The sequence below is a fragment of the Benincasa hispida genome, chromosome 4, assembly GCF_009727055.1.
Source record: "Benincasa hispida cultivar B227 chromosome 4, ASM972705v1, whole genome shotgun sequence".
NCBI lineage: Eukaryota > Viridiplantae > Streptophyta > Magnoliopsida > Cucurbitales > Cucurbitaceae > Benincasa > Benincasa hispida.
In genome coordinates, this window is record NC_052352.1 from 4,500,039 (window position 1) to 4,517,434 (window position 17,396).

At 34.0% G+C, this 17,396-nt stretch overlaps 3 protein-coding genes across 4 annotated transcripts; 1 reads left to right on the forward strand and 2 right to left on the reverse strand.

The window, feature by feature from the left end:
* Positions 1 to 2,168: 2,168 nt before the first annotated feature.
* Positions 2,169 to 5,155, reverse strand: LOC120076895 (flocculation protein FLO11). The gene has a single exon (XM_039030845.1). The coding sequence runs from the start codon at positions 4,437 to 4,439 to the stop codon at positions 2,364 to 2,366; it is 2,076 nt and encodes a 691-aa protein (XP_038886773.1). The 5' UTR covers positions 4,440 to 5,155; the 3' UTR covers positions 2,169 to 2,363.
* A 1,377-nt stretch (positions 5,156 to 6,532) lies between these two features.
* On the forward strand, positions 6,533 to 9,060 carry LOC120075451 (CBS domain-containing protein CBSX3, mitochondrial). Its single transcript, XM_039028852.1, has 6 exons — positions 6,533 to 6,628; positions 6,723 to 6,993; positions 7,080 to 7,158; positions 8,112 to 8,185; positions 8,267 to 8,327; positions 8,457 to 9,060. Exons 1-6 carry the CDS (start codon positions 6,558 to 6,560, stop codon positions 8,597 to 8,599), a joined length of 699 nt encoding a protein of 232 aa, XP_038884780.1. The 5' UTR covers positions 6,533 to 6,557; the 3' UTR covers positions 8,600 to 9,060.
* LOC120075450 (pentatricopeptide repeat-containing protein At3g13150) lies at positions 8,220 to 13,077 on the reverse strand. 2 transcript variants are annotated; one of them, XM_039028851.1, is made up of 4 exons: positions 12,811 to 13,077; positions 10,953 to 12,092; positions 9,067 to 10,314; positions 8,220 to 8,477 (listed from the first exon to the last, which is right to left on the reverse strand). In XM_039028851.1, the coding sequence occupies exons 2-3, from the start codon at positions 12,060 to 12,062 to the stop codon at positions 9,268 to 9,270; spliced, it is 2,157 nt and encodes a 718-aa protein (XP_038884779.1). In that variant the 5' UTR covers positions 12,063 to 12,092; positions 12,811 to 13,077; the 3' UTR covers positions 8,220 to 8,477; positions 9,067 to 9,267. The 2 variants fall into 2 exon arrangements, with proteins under 2 accessions (XP_038884779.1, XP_038884778.1); XM_039028850.1 differs by having other exon boundaries at positions 12,779 to 13,077.
* Between the last annotated feature and the right edge of the window lie 4,319 nt (positions 13,078 to 17,396).

Here is a 17,396-nt window from a genome sequence, read left to right on the forward strand (position 1 = left end):
ATGTTGCTCTTGATATAATATCCGAAAGTAAGGATTCTGAACCAAAATCAGTTTAAGAATATCGACAAAGAAAATATTGGTTTCAATGGAAAAAAGTAATCGATGTAGAATTAAACTCATTTTCAAAACGTTAGGCTTTTAGACCAATAGTCTAAGCACCAAAAGGTAGCAAGCCTGTGGAACACAAATAAGTATTTGTGAGAAAAAGAAATAAAAATAATGTAGTCACAAAATACAAAGCAAGACTAGTTGCACAATGTTTTTCACAATGACCTGACATTGATTATGAAGAGACATATTCTTCGGTAGTAGGTGTAATTACACTAAGATATTTAATTGGTTTAACTGTGTATAAAAGTCTAAACATGTATTTTATGGATGTAGTCATAACATATTTATATGGATCTTTTAATAATGACATTTATATGAAAATCCCAGAAGGATTTAAGATACACGAAACATATAAATCAAATTCTCAAGAATTATATTCAATAAAGTTACAGAGATCACTATATGGATTGAAACAATCTGGATGGATATGATACAATTGCTTGAATGGATATTTGTTGAAAGAAGGATATCAAAATATTTCAATATGTTCGTGTGCTTTCATAAAGAAATCACAATTCGGATTTACTATTATAAATGTATGTATTGATGACTTAAATATGATTGGAACTCTTGAAGAATTTTTAAAAGTAATAGATTATCTTAAGAAAGAACTTGAGATGAAAGATCCCGAAAAAAAAATTTGCCTTGGCTTGCAAAATGAGCATTTAGCATATGAGATATTTGTTCATCAGTCAACTTATACAGGAAAAATTTTAAAAAGGTTTTATATGGACAAAGCACATTCATTGAATATTCCAATGGAAGTTTGTTCACTAAATACAAAGAAAGATATATTTCGACCTCGAGATGATAATGAAGTACCATATCTTAGTGCAATTAGTGTACTTACGTATCTTACTAATAATACATGACCAGATATTGCATTTTCAATAAATTTATTAGCTAGATATAGTTTTTCTCCAACAAAAAGACATTGGAATAGAATTAAGCATATACTTTATTATCTACGAGGAACGATTGATATGAGTTTGTTTTATCCAAAAAAAAAAATTTTGAACTAGTTGTTTATACAGATTCTGGATATTTAACTGATCCACACAAAGCTAGATCTCAAACAAGTTGGTTGTTCACATATGGAGGGACTGATATATCATGACGATCAATGAAACTGACCATAACGGTTACTTCCTCGAATCATGTTGAAATTCTTGCAATTCACAAGGTAAGTCAAGAATATATATGGCTAAGATCAATGACTCAACACATTTGTGGAACATGTGGTTTGTCTTCTAGTAAAAATCTTCCAATGATATTATACGAAGACAACACAACATAAATATCCCAAATCAAAGAATGATATATTAAAGGAGATTGAACAAAACATATTTCACCTAGAATTTTTTACACTCGTGGTCTTGAAGAAAATAGCGACATTACTGTACAACAAATTTGTTTAAAGGATAACTTGGCAGACTTATTCACAAAATTATTACCAACCGCAACTTTTGAAAAATTGGTGCATAGCATTGGAATATGGCGACTCAAAGATCTTAAGTGATGTTTTCATGAGAGGAAGCAAATATGTTGTATTTTTTTAGGAGTATAAATTATATGAAACATGTACTTTTTTTCCTTCACTAGGATTTTCTTCATATATACGACATCTAAGAGGGAGTATTACAAATACCATAAAATATGTGTAAATTAGATTCTCATGCTTAATGTCCAAATACAAAGTGTTCCTTCTCCATTGCCTCATGTGTTGATCGTGTGTCATACAACAACTCATGCTTAGTATTCAAGTATACCACATCCTACTTGCCAAAATCACCATAAATGAGTGGTCATTTGTGGATTTTATAGACACACTCGGATATGAAAATCCTTCAAAATCCACCTCAAATTTTCATTTTCCATATTTTCTATTTACATAATTTCTTATATTTTGATACTTTATTTTATTTTATTTATTATTATTATATTATATTCTCTCTGTATACAAATATACAAATTTCCATCGTGCTCCTCAATTTTACGAGGATGTTTTTATTTTCCATTGTTAGCAGATGTGTGTCATAAAACTAGGAATCGAAGAGTTGGTCAAATATTTGTAAACATGAACCTGATTTTCATGGAAAATTTCAGTTCATATTACAATCAAAGCTTCATTGATTTTGAATATAGATATCGCACGCAAGTTTCAAATTCATTATATACATACACACCTCAATTTCTTTTCTGCGTTTGAATATTTCTCCGTTGTTACGAATGATGCTGGAAGATCTTCTTCATTACAGAGTTTCGACCTCTTTTCCTTTGCTACTAAGACCGTACCGGCAGCCATGGCGTCTGGACTTTCCTGGATTCTCGACCTCAGAATCGCTCGACTCCATTAACATCCCTCTGAGGCATCTTCGTCTTACTCTGGGCTCATACGTAACCTTCTCGGCAGGTTTCGCACTGTACTCTGCTTTTCTAGCGTGATGAGACTCTAATTCATCTTCAGATTTTATTGTTTCTCGAGAAAGTTTCAACTTGATTCCTGGATCATTCTCTGTAAATGAGGTATTGCACATGATTGAGTTGTTGATACCTTGTACATTGAGGTTGATATATATTTCCACTGACGGTGGATTCTCTTCTGTTCTTGAATCTTCCTGTGTTTCGTTAATGAAATTTCCTTCGATTTCTGTTGAACATTTAGGGCTTTGATCTGGATTGCTTTTGTACTGACGGTGGATGTGGATTGAGCTTTCGCTTTTGGCTTCGCCGGAGACTAAGTGCATTGACGATCCTTTGTTTTGGCCGATCAGTGTTGTGAAACTCTTTGGATTTTCTTCGTCTGAATATTTGATGTTTAGTTTCTGAAAAGCTTTGGATGAGTCGTCCATGGATTCTTCCTGTTGTTCTGGTTCAAACGATGGATGGATTTTGGAAGATGTGATTAATGTGCTTCTGGATGCTTTGGTTTGAAGTGCATTGGTTGTCTTTGCCAATTCTTCCTCAGTTTCTCTTGACTCTGCTTGAGATTCTAGGGAGAAATCTAAGCTATTTTCTATGGTTTGATCTGATTTTGTTGGGTTTTCAAAAGAGTCCTGGTTTGAATGGGGATTGGAAGTGTTCTTAGATGAGAGCTCTTCCTTGGTTTCAGACTTATTTTTTGATGCTTTCAACTCCACTTGTTTCGTGTTTGGTTTCAGGGACTGCTTTGATTTGGTTTGCATCTGACTTTCTCTGCTTGTAGGTCTTGCTTTTGGGGATTGATTTGTGGGATGAGAAATGGTTTCATTTGTTGTTTGGTTTCCAATGGCTGCAGGAGATTCAATAGGCTGTTGTGATGTGGATTGTGCAGGTTTACTGGACAAATGAGATGGAGACTGAACTCGAGAGGTTTTTTCCAATGGTTGTTGGCGAGAATTTTCTCGAGATGGCGACCATGGTAGCATAGAAGAATCTTGAGATGAGAATGCTGACCTTGAAGATGATGAAGGCTGCGAATCAGCTTTAAATCTTGATTGTGATGATGGTTTTGAATTTGGATGGCTTTGAATTCCAATGACTGCAGGAGACTCATTAGGCTGTTGTGATGTTGATTGTGCAGTTGGTTTACTGGAAAAATGAGATGGAGACTGAACCCGAGAGGTTCTTTCTGATGGTTGTCGAGAATTTTCTAGAGATGGCAACCGTGGTGGCAGAGACGAATCTTGAGATGGAAATGCTGACCTTGAAGATGAAGGTTGAGAATCGGCTTTAAATCTTGATTGTGACGATGGTTTTGGATGGTTTTTACTGGATGTTTGAGATGATGGAGACGACGAAGACGATGGAGACGATGGCTTTGAAGTAATCCGGGATCGAGGAGCTGTAGCTGCAACTGCTGCAGGTGATGAAGGCTTTGAAGAAGCATCTTGAGAACGAGAGGATTTGCCTGCTGGTGATGAAGGCTTTGAAGTATCTTGAGATAGGGAGTCTTTGCCTGACGTTGAAGGAGACTTGTTGGAAGCAACTGAAGATTGAGGGATTGCTTTCGATGGTGGTGAAGGCTTGGAAGCTGTTCGGGATCGGTTTTTGGCTCGGGAATTCGGTGGTGGCTGAGAATGAACTTTGCCTGCCTTGTGAGATTTTGAAGGTGGCATAGTTTCACTTCTTTCAGGTGCCAGAGCTGTTGCTAAAGGAGGCTGTTCTGGTTTTATCTCAGGAGACTGGGCTGGTTGATGCCGAATATTCTGCGTGGTATCAGCTGCAGATGCAGAAGTTTCCACTTCATCTGTAGGCTCAAAACTCCGTCCTGGCGACTCATTTTCTGGAAGAGGAGAAGCTTTTAATGATTGCCAAGGAAGTAGAATGCGCAATTGTGAGAGTGACATAACAGACAATAAAGGAATGCTGGGTTTATCATTGAAGTTATCCTGTCCAAAGCAATATATAATTTGGCATTAGATACTTTGGAAACATGCCAACTTTTGGATTAGCTTTTGCTTAAGAACTTCCTTCTTTAGCTTTCTTTTACCTTTCTGTTGGACAAGGAATATGGGATGGATGGTTTTGCCTTCTCAAATAAGATATTTCCTTCTTGACTGAGCAAACATCACATCCAATCCTAGAGTTTATAGTTGCAATTACCTTGGATTTTCAATTGCGTAGGGATGACAATGAGACAAGGCAGACTCGACCGCATTTCCTTATCAAACCAAAGACTTTCAGTTTGGTTCGTGTTGGATCTCGACAAGGCATTGCCCCAAAAATCTTGCCATCCCTAAGTCTACTTTCTTTCTTTACTCTCCTTCCAAGTAAAGAAGAAGGAATCCCCTTTTCCTTTGAGGCATTACACTTTTTGTGGTAAAATGGATTGGCTTAAGGCTTAAAATATACATGGAGAAGCAGCTTGTGAGAAGGCTTTCGTGGCTAAAAGAAAAAGAGAATTTGTTTTGGATAAAGAAAGAAAATTTTGGAAATGCAGAAGAAAACAGGAATCTTTAAGTAATTTCATTTTAGGTAGGCATAAGAATATATTCCAATATTAGATGATATTAACCAAGATTTGAAAAAAAATAATTCTTGGCCGTTGGAATCTTACCAAAAATCTTGAGTCGCGGATTGAAATATTCTTGACATGAAAATTTATACAATTTAAGATTCTTGTAATAATAATAATTTTTTTAAAAAATGAATACTGTTAACTAATTATTTATTTGTTTTAAAAATTCTAAATTTACATTACAAGTTTGATTTATAAACTTTGATCTTTCTACCTTGTTTTTGTACATTAAAATATTTCTAATGTCTCAACTTTTTTAGGATTGTTATTTTATTCAACTTTGAGTTACCGACTTTGTTTTTATACATTGAACAACAAACTTGTTTGGTTGTTTTATATTTAAAAGTGATTTGATTATTTCAAATATGTTTTTTTCCTTAAAGAAAAAGTTTTAAATTAATCCATTTTATTGTCTTTTATATATTAAGATTTTTATATTAAAAAATTGACCATCTAAAATCACTCAAAAGACCACTAAATGCACTTTAATTAGTTTAATTGATATGAAATATATTTTAGCGATTAAAAAGTTTGTCGTTTGAATCCATGCACCTATTGTGCTTAAAAAAAGAACACACACTTTTATTAGTAATCTTTCCTAATGTTCTTATATAGAAAATAGTAATATGATTTTTATTAGTAATCTTTCCTAATGTTCTTATATAGAAAATAGTAATATGATTTTTTTTAAAAAAAATAAATTATAAAGCTATTCCAAATAAGTTATATTTTTCTTTAAAAAGTGCTCACATAATAAGTTTTTCAAATAAAAAATAGTTATATCAAGGTCAAACACATTTTTACGAACCTTTGATTTAAAGTTAGGATGTCTATAAAAAATAAATGTCAAAAAAATATAAAATAATTGTCCTTATCTATAACTCATGATGAGTTCCTTTCCTAATCAATGTGGAATTTATTCACACTCCTAACAAGACAGTAGTTTATCTTGTAGCAAATGTCAACGGTTCGAATCTACTTATGATAGGACTTAATCTTCACGTTTACTATTATTATGAAACAAAAGTCATTTAGCTCTTTTTCAAGAATGCTAATTGAATTTAGCTATTTGCCTTGTCCCAAAATACTAAAGTTTTGTTTTTTTTTTTTTTTTTTTTTTTTTTTGAAATATTCAAAGTTATAAATAAAAAGTTCTATTTTTAATTCAGTAATTGATACACTGAACAGTCTTATCAAAAAAGAAACACTAAACAGCCTAAATTCAAAAAATCAATGACAGGATTCCCTTCATTATGATTATTGAATCAACGAATGTTCACTAATCGCAATATTAATTGAAAAATTAGTTTCGTGATGAGACCAATTATAATCAATGAATGCAAGACATCCTTGTAAAGCAAAGAATGGTGTGCATTAATCTAATGAGTTTCGTAATGAGATGAATGATAATTGCAAGTTATTCCTGTTTATTCTGTTTCAAATCCCCATGGAAATACAGAACATAGCGTACATTGATCTTCAAAGGAGCTTCCTGTTACAGTCCAATCCAGATCCAAGGTCAATTTTCACCCTAACTGTCACAATTTTCTTCAATCACTCATAACATAAACGATCAAAAGAAAAATGAATCGAATTAACTAATGATTTTCAGATCTAGAATGCACGGGATCATGAAAGCAGTAAGGTCATGGCAAGAGACGTTAAAGAAGATCACGATCACACAGCACTCTTATAGAAGAGAAACAAATAAAGTGGAAAAGATTTTGGAAGGATCGGAATTAGGAGGTGATCCGTCTTCTCCGCTGAAAGGTTTGAAGAATATTACAGTAGCGGAGATCGTTTCGAGAAGGGGAGATGGAAGTATTGGCTCCTCTTGGTTAACCTGTAAGGCAGAGGATACCGCCATCGATGCCGTGCAAAATGTAGGGAGATTTGTTTCGTTTTCGCCGCTTCCAAAAGCTGGAAAGTATTTTTCTTGGAAGATTGAGAACTTGTTGTTTTGTTGCAGATGGCTAGAAATAACATTGGATCTTTGGTGGTGTTGAAGTCTGAAGGAGAACACATTGCTGGAATCGTCACAGAACAAGGTAACTGAAAGGCTAGAGTGCATTTGAATTAAGTTTTCAACTATTTAATTTTGAATATAAGCCATTTTAAAAAAAAATGAAGTATTTGACAACCATTCAAAATAGCTTTTGCAGTATATTTTAACTATATTTTATCAAAAGAGTTTAAATAAAAATATTTTTTTTGAAAAAAAATTTCTCTAGTTAATCCAAACAAACTCTTAATTTCAATTTCCTTCCAAAACAAAAAAAGAAGAAAAAGAAAAAAAAATACATTTTTATCCCTAAATTTTGGATTTAGTTGCTATTTGATCCCTAAGTTTCACAATATTACATGTTTAGACTTCCTTAAGTTTTGGTTTTGATTTTAATTTAGTTTTAAAGTTTTAAAATGTTATAATTTTATCCTTGAGATTTGAATTTTATTTCAATTTGGTCCTTAGATTTCAATATTCACTTTTAACTTTGATTTTTTTATCAAATACACATTTTCAGTCATTAACATTAATGCTATTAGTTAATTTAAAATAACTATGAGGTGAAATTTAAAATATAAAATTTTAAAAGTAAAAAAAGTAGTAAAACTTAATTAATTATAATTCTTTAATATTAATTAATAGAGATTAACTAGAGATGAAAAATGAGTATTTAGCAACAAAAAAAAAAGTTAAGGTTAAAAATATAAATTTTGAAACTTATGGACCAAATTGGAACGAAACTCAAATCTCCAAAGTAAAATTATAACATTTTGAAACCAAATTCAAAATTTAATAAGGACTAAATGTATAACATTTCAAAACCAAGAGACCAAATGGAAACTAAACCCAAAACATAGGTAAACAAAATATTTATTCAAAAACTGGGGGAGAGGAGGGGAGGGGAAGAAAGAAAGAAAGAAGGAAGATAGGTTCTCCTTTGTGCTCTATTCCATGAATATAAACTTGGTAATTGCTTCTTTCTGATGGTCCAAGCAGACTACCTGAAGAAAATAATAGCAGATGGGAGATCTCCCATATACACAAAAGTTGGAGAAATAATGACTAGAGAGGTTATTTTCAGTCTTTTCTCACTACAAAACCAGATTACAAACAACAGTTCTCAATCATACATTTTTATTTTCCATGAACAGGACAAACTAGTAACTGTAACGTCTGATACGAACATCCTTAAAGCAGTGCAGCTTATGACAGGTAAATACTAAATACAATGTCATTTAGATTCTGAAATTACCATAAATAAGAGAAGTCAGCTCCTTCTCCAGCTGCACCAACGATCATCTAAGGGGAGAATAATCCAGTTGAAGTTTTTGGCATTTGCAGAGAATCGCATAAGACATGTTCCTGTTATAGATGGCAAACTAGTTGGAATGATTTCTATAGTAGATGTAGTCAGAGCACTGGTAGAGCAGCAAAACGGGGAACTCAAGCGACTAAACGAATACATAAAAGGGGAATATTATTAAAACTCGAATTCTATGAATTGGAGAAAACGGGATTCGTGTAACAGAAAGCATGCTTTATTGAGAGATAGCCTGAGAATGGATACCATGTAAGCCAAGCAAGGAAAAAGATTTAGAAGAACCTGTTATTAAAGCATGTTGTGAAATCCTTATATTTTCTTTGCTTTTTTTTTTTTTAACATATGCATGTTTGTGTGTGTGTGTATATATATGCAAGTATTGGAACCAATTTGCACCCAACCCGGAGCCAAGGAAACTGGCAGGAGGTAGGTAGAACTACCATGGACTGAATCCATTCTCCTTTAGGCCCTTTGTTATATCTATGACCCTTATTGACTACTAGGTCAATCAATGATAGTTTTTTTTTCATGCATATCTTACAAACCAAGGCATGGAGAGGGAAAAAAATCTACCTTCTAGATTGGAACACAAAATAGCATGGTTAAGTTAAAACTAGAGATGGGTTTAACCTATATTTGGTTGGGGGAAATAACACTGCCTCACAAAGAAATGCTGAAATGCCAATTTTTGCCATAGAGATTCCGTTCCATCCTACAAAATATTTCCAGCCACTAGCTTTGCCACAGAATTCTAGTTGATGGTAAATATTCACATATCTGCCAGCAGCAATGAACTGTCGATAAATTTATAAACGGTCAAAAAAAATAATGTCAACGTAGTCTTTTGCCACGAAGAGCTTGAGATGTCCTCAGAGCCATTTGAAGTGGTTGGGATGCAGTAAAACCCTGGGCCTCCATAACACCCTGCATTCTTTTAGCATCCTGCACAAAGCCACCTGCTATAAGTGCATTTATGATCCTCTCAAAATCACCATGTCCCAACTCCTCCTTTTTAGCTTCCAAGATCCCCACAGCTTGCAGCGCCTTTTTCTCAATCCCAGCTCTTGAGTACATATCACATAGGCTAATATGAACCTTAAACGGGAGAGAGTCACCCTGTGCGCCAATCTTGCCTAATACCTGCTCGGCTTCTTCAACCAGCTGCAACTTACCCAACCAATCTACAAGAACAGCATAAGTTGCAACCCCAGGCTCAAATCCATCCTTTTCAAGCTGTAGTAAAAGATTCAAAGCCTTGTCCAACAGATTCTTCTTTTCATAGGCTGCAATCATACTTGCAGTGCACCTGTCATCAGGCCTGTGCCCAATTTTTATCATGTAGTCAAAATTGTTCCTTGCCTGATCAGGATCACCAGCTTGCCCATATGCCTCAACAAGCAATGTACATGACTCCAAATTTAGCGAGAAGCCAGCAAACTGCATGGTAGAAGCAATTCTTCCAGCGCCACTGATATCACCACGTTGGGAAAATGACCTTAGTAATGCCATGTAAATGTCTGCGCTGGGTTTGATGTCCCTTGCTTCCATCTCTCTCATCACTGACTCGCCCAACTTGGGTTGTCCAGCATTTACAAATGCCATTATCATGGAATTATAAACCTTCCCATCTGGTTGGAAGCCGTAACTCCTCAAGGTATCAAAAGCCTCCTTCGCACGGTCAAGATTGCCCACCTTGCTATACATATGAACCAAAACTGAGGCTGTCAAAATGTCTGGTGTAATATCCTTCTCATTCATCTTCTTAAGAATTCTCTCAGCATCCTCTAGGCGGTTCTCTTTAGCATGGACATCAACAAGCTTAGAGTAGTCACGGATGTTGGTCTGGAAAGACTCTTCATTCAGAAGATGTTCTGCTACCTTCGTTCATAATAAGCAATAAATTTAGGGTCTTATTGCAAACATTACATCATTCTTTATAATATGGAGTAGAAAAGTTTCATTGATAAACACCCCTAATGCATAACGCCAGCAATCAAAAGAGCAGAGGGTAACATCATGTCATTTCAGAACTCCAAATCAAAGGTATATTCATATATATGACATTCAAAACAAAAACACCAAGAGCTCATAATGCAAGCAACAATTCTAACTTCTCCTCGGGACTTACAAACATTACAATAACAATTAAAAAAGAATAATAACAGGTATGTGGGCCCAAAAAAAAAACTCCCCTGTTTATACCAATCTTCCATGGAAAACAGCAGGTTCCAGCTTGTGGTCCAATAATTTGGCTCTCTCAACGGATCTCCCAATAAGCACATATACTTGATCGTTACACAAGTAAAAGTTATTTGTTTACATGAATAAAAATGTTGATCTGCAAGATAGCTCGATAGGATTCTACATGGTTTGCATTGCCAACACAAGTCTATTTAATGTGTTCCACCATGCAACAAGTAGATATATAGGGTAATGAGTGAATTCTTAAAGTGGACAATAAAAATTGTACAATAACACAAGGCAAGAGGGGGAAAAATAAGAGATGATGATTTTACCTTGAAGTATAAGAATCTATTCTTCTCATTCAATTTATCAAGTAAGGTAATCCAGTCAATTCTAGTGGGTTGAAGAAGCTCTTTCCATTCAGCCAATAATTGAGATGGGTCATCATTCTCATTTAGCAAAAGAATTCTCTCTGTGACCAGTTTGCATTTTCCAGAAATTGGCTTTGGTTCCTGCGGCCATAGCACCTCCTCTGCCTCATGGACTTTGTCTGCTACTTTGCTCCACTTAGGATCAGATAAATCAAGACCATAAATCTTGTACTTTAACTTCCCTCGCCTTTTGGGAAGAGAAACAGCCTCGGATTTCACCTCAGGTGCAGCCTCTGCACCACTTGGAGAATCATTCTTTTCTTCCTGGGTACGAGCCTCTTTTTTGAGCTTCTCCAAACTCTCATAAAACTCACTTTCTTCCATTTTCTCACGGGCCCATTTGAACCTAAATTCCCTTAGCATATCCCCTCGAATGCCAACTTCCCCAGCAAACCTACACATTTCCTGAACTTCCTCAGAGAGCAGAAAACCCTTCATTTTCTCCTTCTTTGTAGCCTTCTTCATATCATCCAAAACCATGTTGCTAACTTCACTTACTGTCTTCCACAAATCCTCACTTAGGTCCCAATCTGGACTATCTGTGGAAGCCTTTAACGTTTGCTCAAAGCTACCCTTTTCCATTTCAGATACTACTTTTTCCACAATCATCAAAAGCATTGCATTAACTGTTTGCTTATCATAATCCGGAAACACTTCAGAAATCTTTCTACGCATTATCCAAACAAATCTGGATAAAAACTCGTTCATTGATCCATCATCATCCTCAACGTCTGCAGATTCGAGTTTTGGCTCAATTGCTGCATCGATCAACTTAGTTACAGTAAAGTGAATGCACCTACTGGAAATTGAATTCGATTTTCTGAACTCAAAATTTCGGACAGTGACTGAAGAATAACAACCATAATGTGAATCAAGCAAAGAAAAGGAAGGTTTTGTGATGAATGTGTGAGTGGCATTGATGTTGATAGGTGATTGTCGATGCAGTAAGTTGGCATTGGCTCTCGAAAAGCTCTTCAGTGTTTGACGAAGAAGCAAATGCTTTAGGGTCATCTTCGGTCCCTAACCCCTTGCTTGGAACCCCTGGTTGCAATAAAAATAAACAAGGAATTTGAAATCTTGCTTTTTAGAAAACAAATTTAATTCCAAATAGGCCGGATTTCCCAGGATGGCAAACAGGGGGAAAAAGGGAAAAATATACAGTTTGTATGTTTTTTTGTTTCTGCTTACAATCCTGGCAAATACGACCTATTTTATGCCCTCCAGTATATATGCAAATACTTCCCATGTCTCAATTCACTTCAATTAAACTCAAACTAAGGTTCGTTTTCTATTTTGTTATCCATTGTATTTTGTTGTTCTTTTTAATTGATCACAATAATCTCAACCTTTCCAACTACAGTTTCCTTCCAGCAAGACTTTTACAGTTGAACACACATCATGTGAGTTTTTTTTCTGTTCTTTTCTTTTCTTTTTCCTTCTTCTTGAACATTTTTATCCTCTTTGTTTATTGATTCGGATAAGCATAATATGCTATTTGTTCCATTTTTATTTGTTGATTTAATCCCCTTTTTTCCTTCTAAATTGTGAGGTATACATTCTTAGTTTTAAGTTTTCATTAATACTAGTGAACATTGGTTGAAGAACAAATCAACAAAAAGAAAAATTTTAATGTTCTTGATTTTCTTCCCTGTGTGTGAAACGTACAAAACCACCAAAACCCAACAAAACAAAATATAAAGCAAATCAGAAAATAAAAACTTAGGGACCTGGAAATTTGAAGGTGGCGGCGCGATCTTACCAACGGCGCGGGTTAGGAGCTAAACCACTGCGTTTCTGAGGAAAAAAATGGAGATAATTAACTCTGATTGGCGTGAGAATGTATGAAAGTGGGGGCTGAGAGTGCAGCGTACGGCGGCCGGTGTGACGCCGGCGGTTAGAAACGGCGTGCGGAGAGCAGTGGTTGGTAATGGAAAGAGGGAGTGACTAAACCTGAAGTAGGGTTTAGAAAGCTGGACGGTTGAGAAAATAAAAAATTGGAAGGAAAAAAAAAATGAGCTGACGCATACGAATTAAAATATAAGGGAAATTGCTAAAAAGGAATATGACATAGTGATCTACTATGATCTCAAGTTCTGAAATTTGATTCCTTCATCTCACGTTTTAATTATAATATCTAAAAAATAAAATTTAAATATTTTAAATATCTAAGATCCTAATTAATACACACGCACATAGATATATATTATATATACATTTTTATATTAAAAAAATAGATATATATTTTGAATTCTCGTCTTCTCAAACAAAAGTTGTTGACAATAAAAAAAAAGTTTAATTTAATTTATTTAAAATAAGATATTTGCAAGTTTCTTTTTTAATTCTACTTTTGACCACACCCATGAACATTTTGCAAATAATAATAATTTTGACTCTAAATATGTCTATTAATTTTAATTTTTGAAATTTCAATTTCATCCAATTATATCCGAAACTTAAAATAGTTTTACAATTTTTTTTACTGTATAGCTTTACAATCTCAGTCGTAAAAGTACTACCATTTTAATCCTTTTAATAATTTTGGTTCCAAATATCATAATTTTTTTTAAAATGACGTTTTTTAATATATATTAGGGTTGGAGGGGAAGTATTCCTAAAAATAGGTTTAACGATTACACCTTTATCATGTACTCGATACACAGAGTACACGACTTCCTCCTCCATTAAATTTGTCGTGCCTCTTCTTCTTCCTCATCCGACCTTCTGCCTTCCGTCCCACCTCAAGCTTTATGTCTTATTTTGCCGTCTTTTGTTGCATTTCTCCGTCCAAAATTCTGAAATCTTCCTCATTTTGCTCCTGTCTTGTGCATCCAAATGCCTCCATTTGCTCGTCCGTCCAAAATTGTTCAAAATTGTCCTCCATTTGTTCGTCCGTCCAAAATCGTTCGAACGTTTTTGTGGTAAAATTCTTTCTCTAGTTGTTTTTCAATATATAATCTTCCTATATATATATATATCATTTTGTTTGCATTTGGGCTGAACTTAATGTGTAGTTTATGAATCGATGATTTATTGGTTGGGTTAAATCTAGAAATATATGTATATATTTGTCTATTTGTTGGGCTGATGTTATCTAATGTAGTGTATGAACTTAGAAATTAGTTGGACTAATTTTGTTAGGCTATTTTTTCTAGATGATTATGTTTGTTTATTTGTTTGGCTGTTTTTTTTATGATTAATTCGTTTGATGATTATATATTTGTTGGGTTGAATGTAGAAATATATGTATATGTTTATAAAAATGAAGATTGGTTCATATATATATATTATTTTGTTTGTATTTGAGTTGAGTTAAATGTATGATTCATGGATATATTATTTTGTTTTTATTTGGACTGATTTAAATATATAGTTTATGGATCTTAGATTTGAGCGATTTAAATGTATAATTTATGGATCTTAGATTTGGGTTGATTTAACTGTATAATTTGTGAATCTTAGATTTGGGCTGATTTAAATGTATAGTTTATGGATTGATTTAAACGTATAGTTTATCAATTAGATTTGGGCTGATTTAAAGGTATAGTTTATGAATCTTAGATTTGGGTTGACATATTAACATATTTTTTTGTCAACTATAACAGTTGAAAAAATCATTATAAATATGTCAATGCGTCCTGAAGATTTGATAGTGACATTGACGTTGAAGTTGATGAATTATTTGGAAACGACCGTAGTGGGGAATATGATCTTGAGTTGATACCGTCGAAAATGTTCATCCAAATAGATTGGGAAATGACAAATTCAACATGTGAACTAGGGTTTACTTTGGAAGAACGGAATATAGGTGTAGATAATGTAGTTTGATACAAAAAGGAATCTTGTTTAATACCAAAGAAGATTTACAACTTAAAAAAATATTGCATGACAGAACACTATGAAATTGTTGTAGTGGAATCAAATCAAGATCTTTGGTATGTTAAATGTAAATCATGGAGTGACGGTTGTACTTAGAGGTTACGGGCATATCGGCGTAAAACTCATGAGATGTTCGAAATCACCAAACTTCAAGGAGAACACTCATGTTTGTTTTTAGAATTGACGCAGGATCATTCACAGCTTGATCCAAATTTTATGAGCATTGAAATTCAAAATTTGGTTAGAGCTGATCATGGAGTACCTGTGGCCCTACTTCAATAAGCCATTAAAAAACAATATGGCTATAATGTTAATTATAGACGGGTGTGGCAAGCGAAGAGAAAAGCGTTTTGATTGTTGTGTTTGGTGATTGGGAGAAATCATATTCGGAGCTTCCATATTTGTTAAGTGTTTTTGTTCATTACAATCCAGGAACACGAACAAATTGATTTTTTTTCCTTCTAATGTGTCAGGTACGACTATTTTTGGACGAGTTTTTTGGTCCTTGGGTCCGAGAAGGGTTCAACCATTGTAGGCCATTAATCTAGATCGATGGAACTCATCTCCTATGGAAAGTGTGAGGGGAAATTATTGACAGTCTTATCTATTGATGCAAACAGACATATATTTCCCCTTGCTTTTGTATCGTCGAAGGTGAAAATTCGTTTGGTCATGGTTTTAGTGGGCATTGCGTGAATATGTTACCCAAAGAGAGGGTATTTGCTTGATTTATGATAGACATAAGGGCATTATTGTTGTAAGTAATAATGAAGAAATTGGTTGGAGTGAACCCAAAGCGTACCATCGATATTGTCTTCGCTATGTTGCCAGTAATTTCAATACAAAATACAAATCAAAGCAGCAAAAAAATTGGTGTTTAAGGCAGGAAATCAACACCAAAGGCATAATTTCATTCGACGCATGAAAGAATTGAAACAATTGCACCCTGAATGTCTTGAATATTTTTTAGACATTAACTTGGAAAAATGGATTCAGTCACACGACGGTGGGTACCGCTACAAGTGGATGACAAGCAATGCAGTTGAATGCATGAACGGTGTTTTTCAAAGGTGCTAGAATGTTACCAATTACTTATTTGGTTAGGCTAACATTCTATCGCACAATATTGTATTTTGAACGCCGGAGACAAGAAATCAGTGAAGCACTCGATCATGGGGATATATTTACAGAATATGCCCTAAAAAAACTTAAGAGGTGGGAAAAACGAGCATCTGCACATACTATAACATCCATTGACAAGGAAAGTCAAACTTTCGAAGTACAAACTGACATAAGTATGATTTCTCCCTATAAAGGACAACACACCCAAGTTTTGAGCTTGAAAGAAGGAACATGTTCTTGTAATAAGTGACAATCATTCAAGATTCCATGCTCTCATGTAATTGCAGTTTGTAATTACATGCGTATGACATACCTACCACTTATTGATGAATGCTACAAATTGTCCAATTTTCAGCATTGTTACGAAGGCCGCTTCCATCCAATTTAACACCTAGATTATTGGCCAGGATTATCATTTACAGAAGCTCGTCCAAATGCAGACTTACTAAGAGAACAAGGTCGGCCAAAAAGTACACGCATTCATAATAAAATGAATTGGAGAGAGGCAAGCCAAAAAGTGCGATGTACAATTTGCAAGAGATAAGGACATAACAGACACACTTGTCCATAACGTACATTGGGTGTTTCGTTTTCAAGTCATTAGGTGTATTTTTTTTTACTTGTATATTTTATGTACTTGTATTATTTATGTACTTATATTTTTCATGTAATTGTATATTTTATGTATTTGTATTCTTTATGTACTTATATTTTTCATGTAATTGTATATTTTATGTACTTATACTTTTTATGTAATTGTTTCATTTTATGTAATTGTATATTTTATGTACTTGTATTATTTATGTACTTATATTTTTCATGTAATTGTATATTTTATGTATTTGTATTCTTTATGTACTTATATTTTTCATGTAATTGTATATTTTATGTACTTGTATTCTTTATGTACTTAAATTTTTCATGTAATTATATATTTTATGTACTTGTATTCTTTATGTACTTATAATGAATTTATGTAATGAAATTATTTTATGTAATTGTATCTTTTTATGTACTTTTTATGTATCTTTTATGTCATGAATTTTATTATGTAATGTAATTTGAACTTCTTAGGTGATGGAGTCTGGTCCTTCTAATCCTGTACAATTATACCAAAAAATGCGCATCGTTCACAAACAGTATGAGATAGTTCTTCCACTATAGTGTTGAGTTGTTAGAGAAGAGAGGCAATTGCACAACATACTATCCCATTTGATCACCGCATTATTCCCTATGTTCAGCAGACAGGTTTTCTTGGGGTTGCACAAATTGATTTTATCCAGCTTGATTGGTACCTTATTACTACTCTAGTTGAGCGTTGGAGACCAGAAACCCACACATTTCACC